Source organism: Amia ocellicauda, chromosome 13 (assembly GCF_036373705.1).
Source record: "Amia ocellicauda isolate fAmiCal2 chromosome 13, fAmiCal2.hap1, whole genome shotgun sequence".
NCBI lineage: Eukaryota > Metazoa > Chordata > Actinopteri > Amiiformes > Amiidae > Amia > Amia ocellicauda.
This window is the reverse complement of record NC_089862.1, coordinates 29,790,910-29,804,773: the sequence shown is the minus strand read 5'-3', so window position 1 is coordinate 29,804,773 and position 13,864 is coordinate 29,790,910. Positions and strand designations below refer to the sequence as shown.

At 40.9% G+C, this 13,864-nt stretch overlaps 1 protein-coding gene across 4 annotated transcripts; it reads right to left on the bottom strand.

The window, feature by feature from the left end:
• Window positions 1–255: 255 nt before the first annotated feature.
• slc25a51a (solute carrier family 25 member 51a) lies at window positions 256–12,816 on the bottom strand. 4 transcript variants are annotated; one of them, XM_066720556.1, is made up of 3 exons: window positions 12,571–12,816; window positions 10,220–10,278; window positions 256–5,421 (listed from the first exon to the last, which is right to left on the bottom strand). In XM_066720556.1, exon 3 carries the CDS (start codon window positions 5,370–5,372, stop codon window positions 4,482–4,484), a length of 891 nt encoding a protein of 296 aa, XP_066576653.1. In that variant the 5' UTR covers window positions 5,373–5,421; window positions 10,220–10,278; window positions 12,571–12,816; the 3' UTR covers window positions 256–4,481. The 4 variants fall into 4 exon arrangements, with proteins under 4 accessions (XP_066576653.1, XP_066576652.1, XP_066576654.1 ...); XM_066720555.1 differs by having other exon boundaries at window positions 12,722–12,816; XM_066720557.1 differs by lacking the exon at window positions 12,571–12,816 and adding an exon at window positions 12,254–12,561.
• Window positions 12,817–13,864: the final 1,048 nt, after the last annotated feature.

The following is a 13,864-nucleotide window of genomic DNA, read 5'->3' as shown; positions in this document are numbered from 1 at the left end:
CATACAATAATCTTGTGTTCTCGGATTAATTATTCAGTAAGAATTGTAATTGGAAGTACTGTGGGAGTCTGAACTGTTTCTCCCAGATGGAGGTATAAATATGATATTCATATTCACGTAGTAATACCATCATCATCATAACACTTAATATTGAATTGCTAAACTGGATAAAAGATGCCACTGGTTTGCATGCAGGCCAATATGTTTTCTCGACTCTCAACTCTTGGCATGAAGCTTACCACACATACAACAAACTGTGATAAAGATGTATTTATTTTTAAGCTTTTCTGCTGAATGGAAACGTGTGTCTAGCTCATCCAATTAAGCATTACTGAAGGAGCAGGGAGTTTTGTATGTTAAGCTCCTGTGAGAGTCAAGAGTGCTGGAGGTCAATTGCAGTGACCTTATCTGGCTCACAATTGCATCGTCTCAGTTCAGACATTTGGCAACTTAAAAAACACTCAAAGGTTCTGTATGTGAAAAACATGATACCATGTATGGCAAGCCATTATTGTAAAGTTAAAAGTCACGATCATGTCCTCCCTGCTAGTCTTCAGGATGAGTTCAGCTACTGAAAGACCACACCGAAATCACCCAAAACATCCTCAGAGTGTGAAAAAGGACAAGACAACTGAAGCTTCAATTATATTTCTGTTCCAGTAGAAAAACAAATGCAGAAACAAAGCATCTGTTATTTCTTAATTTTTTCTCCCAAAAATTATAACTAAAAACATCACATAATATACAACAATTCGTACGGTAATTGCATTAAAAAAAAAAAACTGATTATGAACAGTGATACTAATTGATTACAGCTTATTACAATTACAATTTAGCTTTGTTACACAAGATATGTCCAACTGTGTAAAATTTACAAAGCATGTACATTAAACACATTTGCAAATAACACCTGGGAAAGTCTGAAGAACTGTACGTGCAAGTGACGGGAAAGTATAGAAAGAGCTTTAAAGTACATAGAAAACCATATGCAGTAAAATCAAGGACTGGTAAGAATAAAGCATTTCTTGTTCGTCACCATTGCCAAACATGAGTGAAATACCAGCACTATAGGTCAGTAAGAGAGAGTGGCATTAATCTCCTTGACTAGAGCAGTCAATCTGTGAAGAGAGCTCCAGGTTCTCCCAGACTGACCGCTTGGTACTGCCACAGGACTTACGCAGCAAAATCCATAGGTCTGAGGTTCGGTCCAAGATTCATTAGATCTCCATTTCTATATACAATATAATAGAGTAGCCTTTCTTCTGTAAGTCACCTCAAGATGACCTCCAGTAAACAGTGGCTGTGCTGTTAGTATTAATGTGGCAGTATTCGACTGCAGTATCACCAGCTATGGGGAAATTCAAGGTCAGCACTGGAAGGTGGCCAGTTTAAATATTTGCATTTGCAAAATGCACTAAAATCACAGAAGACACTTAAAAGCCTATTTGCACTCAGTGTCTGTTACATTTAAATAATCTATCATGTTTTAGTGATCATACTGAAAAATGCAAGGCTTCATTTACCAACTGGGTATTGGACTTTCTCATCCACTTCTGACCAACCAAGCCATTGGTTGAAGGTTACTCTCATGCACGTTGCTCTTCGTAAGCATGAGTTCTGCTACTAGAGCAACAAAATTCTTAAAGATTAAACGTGAGGGTCCAATTAATTATTTCAACTTTATTGTAAAATTGATATATCCAGACTTTCTAAACAAGTGTATTTATACAAAGTGTATTTCATACCAGGCTATTTCATCTGTTGCAGTTGTCTGCTTGAGTTTATTTTCTATGTAACAAACAGTCACAGATAACACTTGGAGATAAACTACATCCTGAGAAAAATAGGTATTGGTCAATTGTATCCACTTTGGATGGCCCACCAAAAATGTCTGAATTAAGATGACCAGGGTTGTTTGCCATAATCGGCCCAACCAAATCACAGGACTGACCCATTACCAATTGCTGTCTGGGTTCTAAACTGGAAGTTTAAATAGCTGTAATAGACAATTATATGAACAAATGAATAATCATATGTATACCATACTGGAGTATTATCTCCTTATTGTGTTTCTTTGAGATGCCACCTCAAAGGGCAACATTACAGAGATGGAACATTTAATGCCCAATAACATAAAAGGTCAAATATAATTTCAAGTGAATTAGTGTATTAACAATTAGAAGTATGATCAGTAAGGTGTGTCCTCACGTACAGTTACACACAACTGCTGTATTATAGACCTTTGGTTGGGTCCATAACGTTGCAATGCTGTGAAATAAATGCAGAGAACTAAATCCTGTCAATATCCTGGATCCCTGCATCACATACAGCTTTTCTATTGCATTTGGAAAACCTCAGCATGCTGGAAGGGAGAACGTTTTTCTTGCAGATACTAAGAGGACAAAGTCAAAGGTTATAGTTTCTGTCCAGCCATTCATGTGTACACAGGCACTGAGCTAGCCATAGAGTTGTAAAGTTGCATACATTGGCAGTTTTACAGCTTTGTTATATGCAAAAGATTAATAAAAAAATAAAAAAAACACGACATATAATGGACGTTCAGTTGCAGCACAAGGGTCAGATACTGATGGTTTTATTCCAGGACAATGCGCCCTTTAAGGGGAAAGGCCTTCTCAGTTTTCACTCCCACAAAGTTACTGGGAAAACACTGAAGACTTTTTCCTGAAATAACATGTCCTGGAGTTCTTCGTTATTCCTGCACACTGCGGACTAAGAGAAATTACCCGTTGGTTTGCAGCCAATACGGTAAACCTTGTCGGATTAATTCCTCCTGTGGAGATCACTAGGAGATCTGTGATGGAGCGATATAGGAATAAGGAAAAACTTCACAACTTTTCAATCAAGAGTCAAGAGGTCTTCTCACCCCACTTTCATTAACCTCAGTGGCATAACCCTCTTATTATCTTAACATTTACCAGCTGCCAGTCTCATCACAAACTCACTTGCTGCTAGTTTTTGATTGCCAGGCAGTTCTGGTGCCAATTGCTGGGTGGGTGAAGATTATGACTGCAGCCAGGCCTAAGTCCTTAGGTTCTCAACCTGGGGACCCACTCTTCTGTTATTTTGTTATTCCAGTCAAGATCCCGATTAATTGAATCATAAGCAGATTTTTTATTAATTTACAGTTGAGGATTTCAAGTTATATGGCACATAAAATTACATAAGCAAGTTGCATTTCCCAACATTTTGTAAGCTAAACAGTTTTAAAAGTCAAATTAAGCAAATTAGGTCAATTATATACCAGAACAACTAGCAGGACAGTGGGTCCCCACGAGGAAGGTTGAAAAGCACTGCCTTAGATCTCAGTGGTTTGAATGTGTAAACTCTAGAAAAACACAAATTAGAAAGATCTCATCTAGAATGCAGCTGAAATAAAATATATTGTAGAGTACCTGCATACTCCATGCATCAGTCAGGTATTAAAGTACCCAACCTGCCCTGGGTCTCTCTGCACCCCACAGTGAAGTATTTTACAGAAAACAAGAATATGATCAACCCTTAGAAGTTTTCCTCATGTACAAGTTGCAATGTGGAAAATAAAACATGCGTTTTTGTTTTATTGGGTTACAGATTATTACAAACACTAATAGATGTATAACTATAGTTAGCAATCTTTTTTTTTTTTTTTTTACATTTTAAATTTTTCAGGTTTCCATTTAAAAAACACAAAAAACCCTGAAAAGAACGCAGGTACCTGTGCTGACCTCTAAAATTTAGAGGTGCTTTCAAGGTACTGATCCTTCCCCATGTCTCTGGTTAACCGGTGTAGATCGCTTGCTTCCGGTACAAATCAGGAAACGTAAATGGCCGTCATTCTAAAATTTGAAAAAAAATACAAGACACAAGAGCCTGTAATTGGGAGGTCCAGAACTAGAATCCATGCCTCCTTATCTCCCAACACCACCAGCGCATCCTGACAACCAGTCATTCTGTATTGGAAAGCAGGCATGAGTTTTACAAACCCAATTCCAGCTCCTTAGTCTGCTGGCTGCAATGCAAGAGAAACCCAACATTTTTGCCTGAAAGTCATGGGTTAAGAATGCATCAAACAGGGAACTTACGAGATGTATAGGGGGGGACGATGTTCATGGGACACACACAGAGATTTGCAATTTTAAAGTCAGGAAAACAATGACTAGTTTTAAATTATTAGGAACAGGGTATCAGGGAAATTTACCTCAGAAACTCAACAATGCTTTCTGACAATGGATAGCTTTTTTCCTTTTTAAGAAATAGCTTTACTGATTTATTTCTATAGATGGGTAACACGAACAATTATAGCCATAAAACAAAAGCAGTCCAGCTGAGGGACTGAATAAACAACAACAGCTCGGGATGAGTTCATTGCTCCCTGAGGCATCAGCGCACCCTTGTAGAGTGAACTACAATGATGCCCAAACCTTCTTCAGCAATGAAGAGTGCTCATTGTCCTGTTTAGTTTCTTCCTTTGACAGAATTGCTCAGAGCACCTTCAGTAGGAACTCGTAGGTGGCGTTGATGATGCCCCAGGAGAGGATGGATCGGTGGTAATTGAGGTGAACTCCTCGGAACAGGTGGGTCACCTTACCTTCCCGCTCGTGCCAGATAGTCAAGAGCACAGCCCTGAATGACTGAAAATCACCCCCCACCTGAGACTGCATGCGTGCCTTCACCACATTGAGGGGGTAGAAGAGGATGCCCAGCATGGCACCCAGCAGGCCCCCGCAGATGAAGTCATTGATCAGGTTGGTGGTGTGGGAGTTGGCCTCGGGGAGCCGCTGGCTGATGGGACCCCGCAGGCCAAAGAAGAGGGCATTACTGGGGCCGTTGCGCAGCAGGATGGGCACCAGGCCGCGGTAGTACTCTCTGAAGCCGTGGTCCCTCAGGAGCGATCGGAAGGCGTGAAAGGTGTTGTTGAAGCGGTCGTGGTGCTTGTGGTCCTGCAAGAGAGTCTGGACCCTCTCGAAAGGGGTGAAAACGGCCTCCGTCGTCCCCGCCAGCACTGCCGCGACACTCCGGGTCAGCAGCTCGGGGGAGCTGGTGTGCCGTTGCAGCAGGCAGGAGAAGTCCTCATAGAGTCCGAACATCAGCGCCATGGTGGAGGTCTTCTGCATGAGTGGGGGCAGGATGCCCCGGTAGAGGTTGCGCAGCCCATCCCTGTGCAGCTGGCGGATAGCATCTCGTGTCCGCACCCCGTACAGCTGCTGCCGGAACAAGGCCTTCTGGATGGGGAAGGTGACGATGATGTTGTTGAATGCCCCACAAGCACCACACAAGTAGTGCTTGCCCTGTGCCATGCCAGCCAGGTGATGGGTGGGGGATGCTGGCAGCACCAGCTCATTCCGCTGCTTTGGCTGGGCTTCTGAATCCATAGCTGCTTTCCCACGGCAAGGTCAGCCCCTGACAATCATCCCCCGTCACCTGCAACACAAACCCACAGACTGTTAGGTGGAGTCCAACTTCCACCTCCACTGCAGTGAAATTCTCTAAACAGACTCTGTAGGCATCATTCATGTACTTTCAGGATGAAAATTTGTTCCTTAGGCATCCCTCCGCTGAAAACATTAATTCACTGAAATCAGAAAAAAAACTCGGGTTATTTGAACCAAGACATAGCAAGACTCCTATTCCTCTTTGAAAGTTCACAACAGGATTTAACAGACTAACCTGAGAAGGTTAACCCAGGATAAGCAGCTGCTGGTGTTCAAAAGCCAGACAAAATTCAGTACACATTGCACAAGCAAGTCTCGACTGAATAATTTATCATCCAGAAGCCCTATTGTACATATGCAGAAAACATACTGCATAAGTGCCCTCACTTAATGGTGAAAATCAATACTACAATAAGGTGCTATAAGAAGTACTGTCCAGAACTGTCTGACAAATTCAAAGTTTCTGAAATTATTAGACTTGTGTCAGCCTTGGCCCTGCACCCAAAAGCGAATACTTAATTTTGAATTTGAATTTGAATTCAAATCAAACATGCACAGTAGGGAATCTATTATCCAATGAGAAAATTCACAATATTCAAATATATGGTTCTATAATTCTCTTTTTTTTTTATTGAGGTAATATTACACTTTTATTTACAGAAAAAGCCCAGAGGGGTGCAGTGAAACCACAGAGAAAAAGAAAATACATCTCAGCAATGGTTTTCATTTTTTCAAATGAGAAACCACTGGTGCCTACTACAGATTTGTTTTACTGTCCTGTTAATTTGCAGCATTTTCCCTTTTTGCTGTTGTTTAGCATAAGTTGGTACTAAGAATTCTGACTGGCAAGGCAAAAGGTTTTCAAACAGGTCCTCTTATTGACCGCCAATGGAATTAAAAACTGGATTGAGGGTCAGACTGCCAGAATGCTCCACCCAGCCAGTCTGTTAGGACGTTCTTGATTCGTGTAATTGTGGATATTTTTTTCTCTTTGCAACAGTAGTTGCCTAAATTCTCTTTTTGATCAACACACTGCAGCCAACAAAATGTTTTCAGTGGGAGATCCTAATTGTCAAGGTTGTTGTAGTGATGAACATAGTGAGGTAAAAAGCTGGTCTTCAGAGTTATCTTCACTTCCTTATTTATATATATACTTTACAATCATGTGACCTATCACAATACCATAAGGCATGTAATAAATGCCTGCCAATTCACCAGAACATTTACAGGATTCCTGACAGAAGGCTGCCTGTCGTGAGGAGAAATCAAAGAGCATGCAGGAACCATGTCAATGAATCCTCAAAAAGTGATTGGAGGAATCAAATTATATTTTTTTTTGTTACCTTACTTTCAATTAGAAAGCAATTAACTACCCCCCCCCCCCCCACACACACACACAATTAGAAAAACCAACATAAATGTCCATCTCTACTGTGTTGTGCCATTCAGTTCAGTAGTTTCACAACAGTCTCCTGACCAGGCAGCCATGTGCAGCCGTGTGTCTGGAATGGTTCTTGCTGGACAGGCCATTTTCCTGCTAAAGTTTTCACTTCCGTTACTGGGAAGGTCTGATATCCTGAATATTTCATTGAATAGTACAGCTACTATACAGTTTAGATGGGACAGAAAATAAGGTAACACACTAGTTAAATGTGTCCTGTGAAACCACCTGGCAAAGAAGCAAAGTACTCCTGAAAAAAAACTTTCTGGAAAAGTACCAAATATCCAATTAACATTTACTGGCTGGAATCAAGTCCCAAATACATTCTTCCCTCAATTACAATTGCTGGCTAACCTAATTAAGGTGCAACTCTGTAACATCTGAAAGAATATTACTGATAAATCACTATTTAATTATCCATATTTTATTCAACTAAATTAATCACTCCATAACATTGTTTTTAAATTAAGGGGATTGAATACTGCAAAAGCTTTATACAACTTGTGTGTGCCAGCCTTTTCAACACAATGTTCATGTACTGCAACACTGCTTTTGAATACTGACCTGGAGTACGGAAGTCCTCCAGTAAAAAGTACAGAAAAATACATTGAAGTACGAGACTGGGAGTGTAGGAAAAGCATGTGCACTACAGCCTAATGTGATAATCAGGTCAACTTTAAGTTCATATCAGAAGGTAGTCAAGCGTACACTTCAGGCTCATGAAAATATCTTTAGTTGGTTGAAGAATGCTATTATTTCTCAGGGCCTTCCCGAGGTACAGGCGGACTAGGCGGTCGCCTAGGGCCCCAGAATATCAAGGGGCCCCTAACATATGACGTTTTGTTTTACAAGAAAAAGTTGCGTCTGAGCTCTTTTGCACTGTGCACAATATGACGACTGCGAGGGGAATGGCTGAGATGTAGCGCAAGCTGCCTAAAAAACGTGATCTACTTGGGGGAGCAGGTCAGGTGCAGGTTTGCTGCTGATGCGAGAGATCTGAGGTGGAGATAGGTGTCATTTTTTTAAAAAGAATTCCTGCCCGGTGTAGAAAAGAGGAAGGCGCAAGGTAAAGGAATGTTACAGACGTTATTCATAATTTATTTCACCTCACGGCTCGCTTATGTAGAGTGATGCTTGTGTGTGACCTCAGTCCATTAAACAAGCCAGCTATTATTATTTTAAGCTCAGTCACTTAAGCATCATAGTTTCATGGCAGTGCTGAAAGCTGTGATGTTGAGTATCAAAACAAAGTTCTGGCTTTCCTACACATTACATTTCAACCCACCTGCTCAAGCAGAAGGCATTTTATCAAGGTATACGGTCATACAGAAGGGCAATGTCAATCCCCAAAACGCCAGTAAATGGGGAAAAAATTATGAAAAAAACACAAATTTTAAAACAGATTTTAAATGTGCAAGTTAACTGGTCCATTTATTGTGGGTTTCAAGGTAAAGTAAGTTGCCGATGGACGTTTCATGGTTAATGGCAATGCGGATCACTTCTGTTTCCTGTTATCATTATGCTCTCTTTATTGTTGTGGGTCTGTTGTGTTATGAATTATTACTTCACAACAATACACATTTGATTTTTTTTTTGTTGGAGGGTCACATCACTTTGATAGCTAGACTTGCCAGTTGCCCTCCAAATGATGAAAATGATTATTTAACTATAGTAGTTTGGTAGTTGTCAGCTAATGATTTTTGATAGTATTGTATTATTTAATTTAGTTTTTTTAATGTGCACTATTGTATTTTCAGTACAGAGTATTTTTAGGGTGGATGTCATTTTACGTAAACTGTTTAGTAGTTATTGCTGTTATTTAAATATTCACAGTGCACTATTTACATTTGTATTTATTACTAAATCTATTTCTTAAACATGTACAGTGTATGTTAAAGTGCAATACATGTTATGTGATGTACACTATTAACACTAGAAGCACTGAGCCGGTCAATTTGACCAATTTGGTTAATAAAATTTGAATTATTCTGTGTTCCTAAATACATTGCATATACCCGTTCATCCTGCCTGTCCTTTACAATACAGTCAGTCTGACGCTCAAGTGGCGATCTCTACCTGTCTACAGTCTTTCATGTGCTTGAAAAACACATGCATTGTACAGCATTACAGGTGTTTTCTTATAGCTTTATTCAGATTGAGTGGATACAGTGATTACCTGCAAATAAACATGGATTGGAAATGGAGACTGAAGAGAGCTCGTTTTGGACATGCCGTGTATATGAACATGACTGATAAAGGGGCATCAGTGATACTGGGAATGACAGATCATTCGTGGGTTTGTGCCACTGCTGTGAAAACACTGCGAGTGAAACGCCAGGTCCAAATGGCACCGAGTGCTTTTGATCAATACGCGATTGATACTGCAGTGCAGAGTGCAATAGCGCAGCACATCCACCAAAATAATGATTCACAGACATTATCAGCGGAGGAGTATTTATTGCAATGCTATATATTAGTGGAGCAAAAGAGTTGACCTAGAGAGGCTGTCAAAATGCAGTGTGAAGTAAGAGCTCATGCAGGGAAATTGCAGAAACATGTCCTGTGTTGACTGTACGAGCTGTCAGGTATGCAGGTTATATAAATAGTAAATATTTTATTGAAATACAAAGCTACAGTGAATACAAGCACCGTATGTTGAAAACAAAGTTTACATGATGTTTAAAATGTTTACTTTAGTAACAATTTATAGGAATACTGTTAATGTTTTATGATCACATTTCAATTTAAATACTACAGGTGTGCTATGTAAATGTTGGATTTGATGTTCATGAATAAAACTTCTGAGTTTTATATGATGGTTTGCCTTTGATTGTCATATTGCAGCTGTTAAAGAGCTATCGGTTACAATGACCGGCTATGGCGCTTGTAGGTAGTTCGAAATGTCGGTGCTTCTAGTGTTAAATGTTTGTGTGTCTTTTACTTTTACCTAAACATTTTCCCTCCATCATTAAGATGGGCACCACTTAAATGTTTTTCAGCGAGGTGGGGGGCCCCACAATCAAATCTCACCTATGGCCCCCAAAAGGCTCGGCCGGCCCTGTTAGTTCTATATGAAGGAATTAAAAGGGGGGGGAAATGAAGCTAGTGTCTAAAATCTGTGGTTGTGTCAACCAAAGTGATACAGTACTGAAATATAGGCTTACATGTACATAACTACATTTCTTCCTTCATCTATCTATCTATGAGGTTAACTGAGGTGTGCGGTTTAAAAGGCACATCCTAATAAGCAGGTTGTGATTTGGTTTCCGACGAGAATGTGAAACAGTGAAAGATGCCATCACTGTTTTATACACACAAGTGAAATAATTAAACTGAAGTATATCACCTCTTTTTTTTCCTCTGTCCAGCCAGGCCCGGTCAGTGTCAACTTCAATAGTGAGATTTCTAAAAATAAAAAAATGTTAGGTAAAGGTAAATGATGCAGGTAGTTAGCAGTGTCAGGAAATAAATCACTTCAACATTCCTTCCCACCCCAAAATAAATCTTAATTTTCATGCAGACATTTGTATCCCAAATAGTACCCAACAGGAAACATAGTATTTATAAAGATACTTTATGTCTGATGTATTCCTTATCTTCAATTAGGCCTAAACATAACTCCATGCCCTCTTTGAAAATCTGACCATCAAAAAAAAACAAAAAAAACATCAAGGAATATTGTGCAACATGCAGAAGTTAGTCTCTATGTAGACACCTGCTGTCACAATAGGATCACATCTCACTCCACAGAGGCAGGACACCAGAACTGTGCCAGGGCCTGCCCAATGAATGCACAGGCTTCCATTAAGCAATCGTGAGCCTATCTGCACTCAACCTACGGAAAACAATTCTTCAAAAACCCTTTCCCATGAATTACATGGAATGTATGCCGAGAATGGGATGCAATCTGAGAGAACAGAAATACACTTAAGCATTTCCCAACCTTCCCTGGCAAAAAGGGCCAGAGCACAAGGTAGTAATCCCACACCTGTTTCACCTGTGCAGGTACAGCTACAGAATGAAAAGCTTAGCTATTCAAACACAGATATCTAGTATTTATTCAAATGACTAGTACTGACCTCCTAAAAATACTACTGTACAAAAGCACAAAATGGAGTAGACACACACATCTAAGTATCTAGAGGCTTGGCACCGTGCTTTATGGAGGTCACTGATACAGGTGCTCAAAAAAAGGTTGACTGGCACTGAAGCACATAGACAAATCCAGCAAATTCCACTCTGGGAAGGGATTTCAACAAAGGTGATGATCAGCACCTACTTCCAAATAAGCTGAAACTCTTCCCCAGACTCAACGCACATTTTCAGTTAGAGTAGGCATTGTAACGGAGGTTTGATTACATTTAGACTGCAGAGATCTTCTTGCCTGGCACTGCCCCTTTTTCTGTTCACAGCACCAGAAAGAAACCCTCAACTCTGTGCCACACAAGGAGAGTAGACACTTGAAATGGCAGCCCTTTTGACCGAAGCTTATCACAGCGGCACATCCCAGACACTTCCTCAGCCCCAGCAGGACTGCACACAATCAGATGCTTCTCTCCAATAGTTACTGCTCTCAAAACATGAGCAGTTGCAGCCAGGTCAGCAGAAACTCCTCTAGCACCAGTTTTGTATTGAGCATGTAGTTACTGCTTAGTAGTCTAAACACAGCACAAAACAAGTGGTGTGACATAGTTTTGCACTAATTAATCACAATTAACTCATTGCATGCTCTCTCCACGGGTCGATCCTAGTCTCTGTTGGGAAACACAGTGACTTTGCATTCTTACTTTGACCCCCGTCATGCCTTCAGCAGCAGGTGCGTGGGGAGCATGCTGACACAGGCTTTTCCACTTCTGTCTCACTTCGCTATCACACAGCCTATTTTTGCAACTTTCTTTGAAATAAAAGTAAACCCTGACACCTACCATGTGGGTTAGCCTAACAGATCGTGCAGAACAGCGGTTTGAAGAAGCACTAAGTTAGTCTCCACAGGAATGACAGGGAAAAGGACTTCTGACGTCGTTTTGCAAAAATCCTCCCCCTCACTTTCTAAACCACGAAAACAGATTCGACATATTTTATTTTGGTCTAGATGGTGTCTGCATGGATTGTGCAACCACCTGTCGCAAAGTTTAAACGGTGTGTCGTGCATTTGAAGAGACCAACTGAAGGTTACATTACACATTATTACTTTAACAAAAATAAATGATGCAGGATTGAGATGGTGGATATCTAATTTAAAGTAATACAGTTCTACATAACAACAGCGATTCATACTTTTGCACCGCCTCTCGTTCCGTCAACATTTCGTGTATATTTACGGTCCACAGCAAAAATGACAGTTATTATACTATTAGTTGACACTGTACACAACGCGTACCTGCACTAAACATCCGTAAAAACAAGAAGTGTGGGAAATCAGGGATGCATATCTTCTTGATTGTGTCTTGTATTCACAAACAGTCAAGATCACCCCGACTGTCTGGATTAAGCACAAGCCACATCGGATCAAGAAAACACGCCGCGATTCAATCTTCAGCCAGAGAAAACGTGCAGCCGTGTCTGTCGTTTTTTGCCACGGACACAATAAACACGACCTGTTCACGGCGGCAGGGTCAGCCGTTATCGAGGTCACTGTGGGGAGTGTGTCGGTCGGGCCTGTGTCACGGCACACAGCAGCCAGGCGACGGAACTCACTGGGGCGGCTGCACTACAGCCACAGGGCGAGCAGCACCGAGCCTGAATGAAACATGACTCGCATTGTCTTCAAGTTAAGGGTCCTCCTCCGAGACAGGTCTGCAAGTCCCAAGATCAATACAAATACAAAAAATATATAATAATAAAATACCTTCACACGTCTGGACGTCTACACAACACTACACCTCCCGTCTCTCCGTATTACACACACAGACCCTCCTCCTTTCTGATTAACGATGCGGAGGAACTCACGGCGCTTTGGTAGTGACGTCAGCAAAAGAAAAACGAGAAAGCGGCGCTTGCATATGACGTCAGTCGACAAAAAAAATGCAGGTCGCGCAGTTCTGGACAGATCTGCGCTGATCCACCAATGGGATCGGTAGATTTCTGCAGATCTGCGCTGAACTGCGGTAATCTGCGCCACACGAACGCGACTCTGACTGTATTTAAGGTGGCAGTCCATTAGATAAGATTCAGAAATCGGCTTAGCATTACAAACTCACACAAGGTCAAATCTTTATACACATTTATTTAGAATATCGATAGCCATATCTCAGACGGACAGATTATAAAACACGTATACGAACACGGAAGGAAAATGACCTTCCAAAACAAAATAAAATAGCATATATATTAAGTGCCTAGAATAATTGTATTACTCATGTACAAATATAAAATAGTATCTGTAAATGCATCTTAGAGCACTAAAACGTGAAAGCTGGTTTTCTATACTGGTCTTTTTGTTAGTAAAACTGGATTAGACTAAATGTAGATTCAGTTACCTGTAACCTACCTATACACAGTAATTTCTATCTAAGAAACATAAGAAAGTTTACAAACAAGAGGAGGCCATTCGACCTCCATTGGTGTCCATTAATAACTAATTTTTGAATGTTCCCAAATTGTCGCTTCAAACACATCGCTGGGAAGTTTTTCCAGATTGTGACGCCTCTCTGTGTGAAGAAGTGTCTCCTGTTTTCTGTCTTGAATGCCTTTAAACCCAATTTCCATTTGTGTCCCCGGGTGCGTGTGTCCCTGCTGATCTGGAAAAGCTCCTCTGGTTTGATGTGGTTGATGTCTTTCATGATTTTGAAGACTTGGATCAAGTCCCCCCGTAGTCTCCTCTGTTCCAGGGTGAGAAGGTTCAGTTCCTCAGTCTCTCAGTAGGACTTTCCCTTCAGACCTGGAATGAGTCTGGTTGCTCTCCTCTGAACTGCCTCTAGAGCAGCGATATCTTTCTTGAAGTGTGGAGCCCAGAACTGTCCACAGTATCCAGATCTGAACATCACTGCCC

What these genes read in the sequence shown, in the direction of transcription:
- slc25a51a (XM_066720556.1), bottom strand. Translation starts at nt 5,372, where the DNA reads ATGGATTCAGAAGCCCAGCCAAAGCAGCGGAATGAGCTGGTGCTGCCA.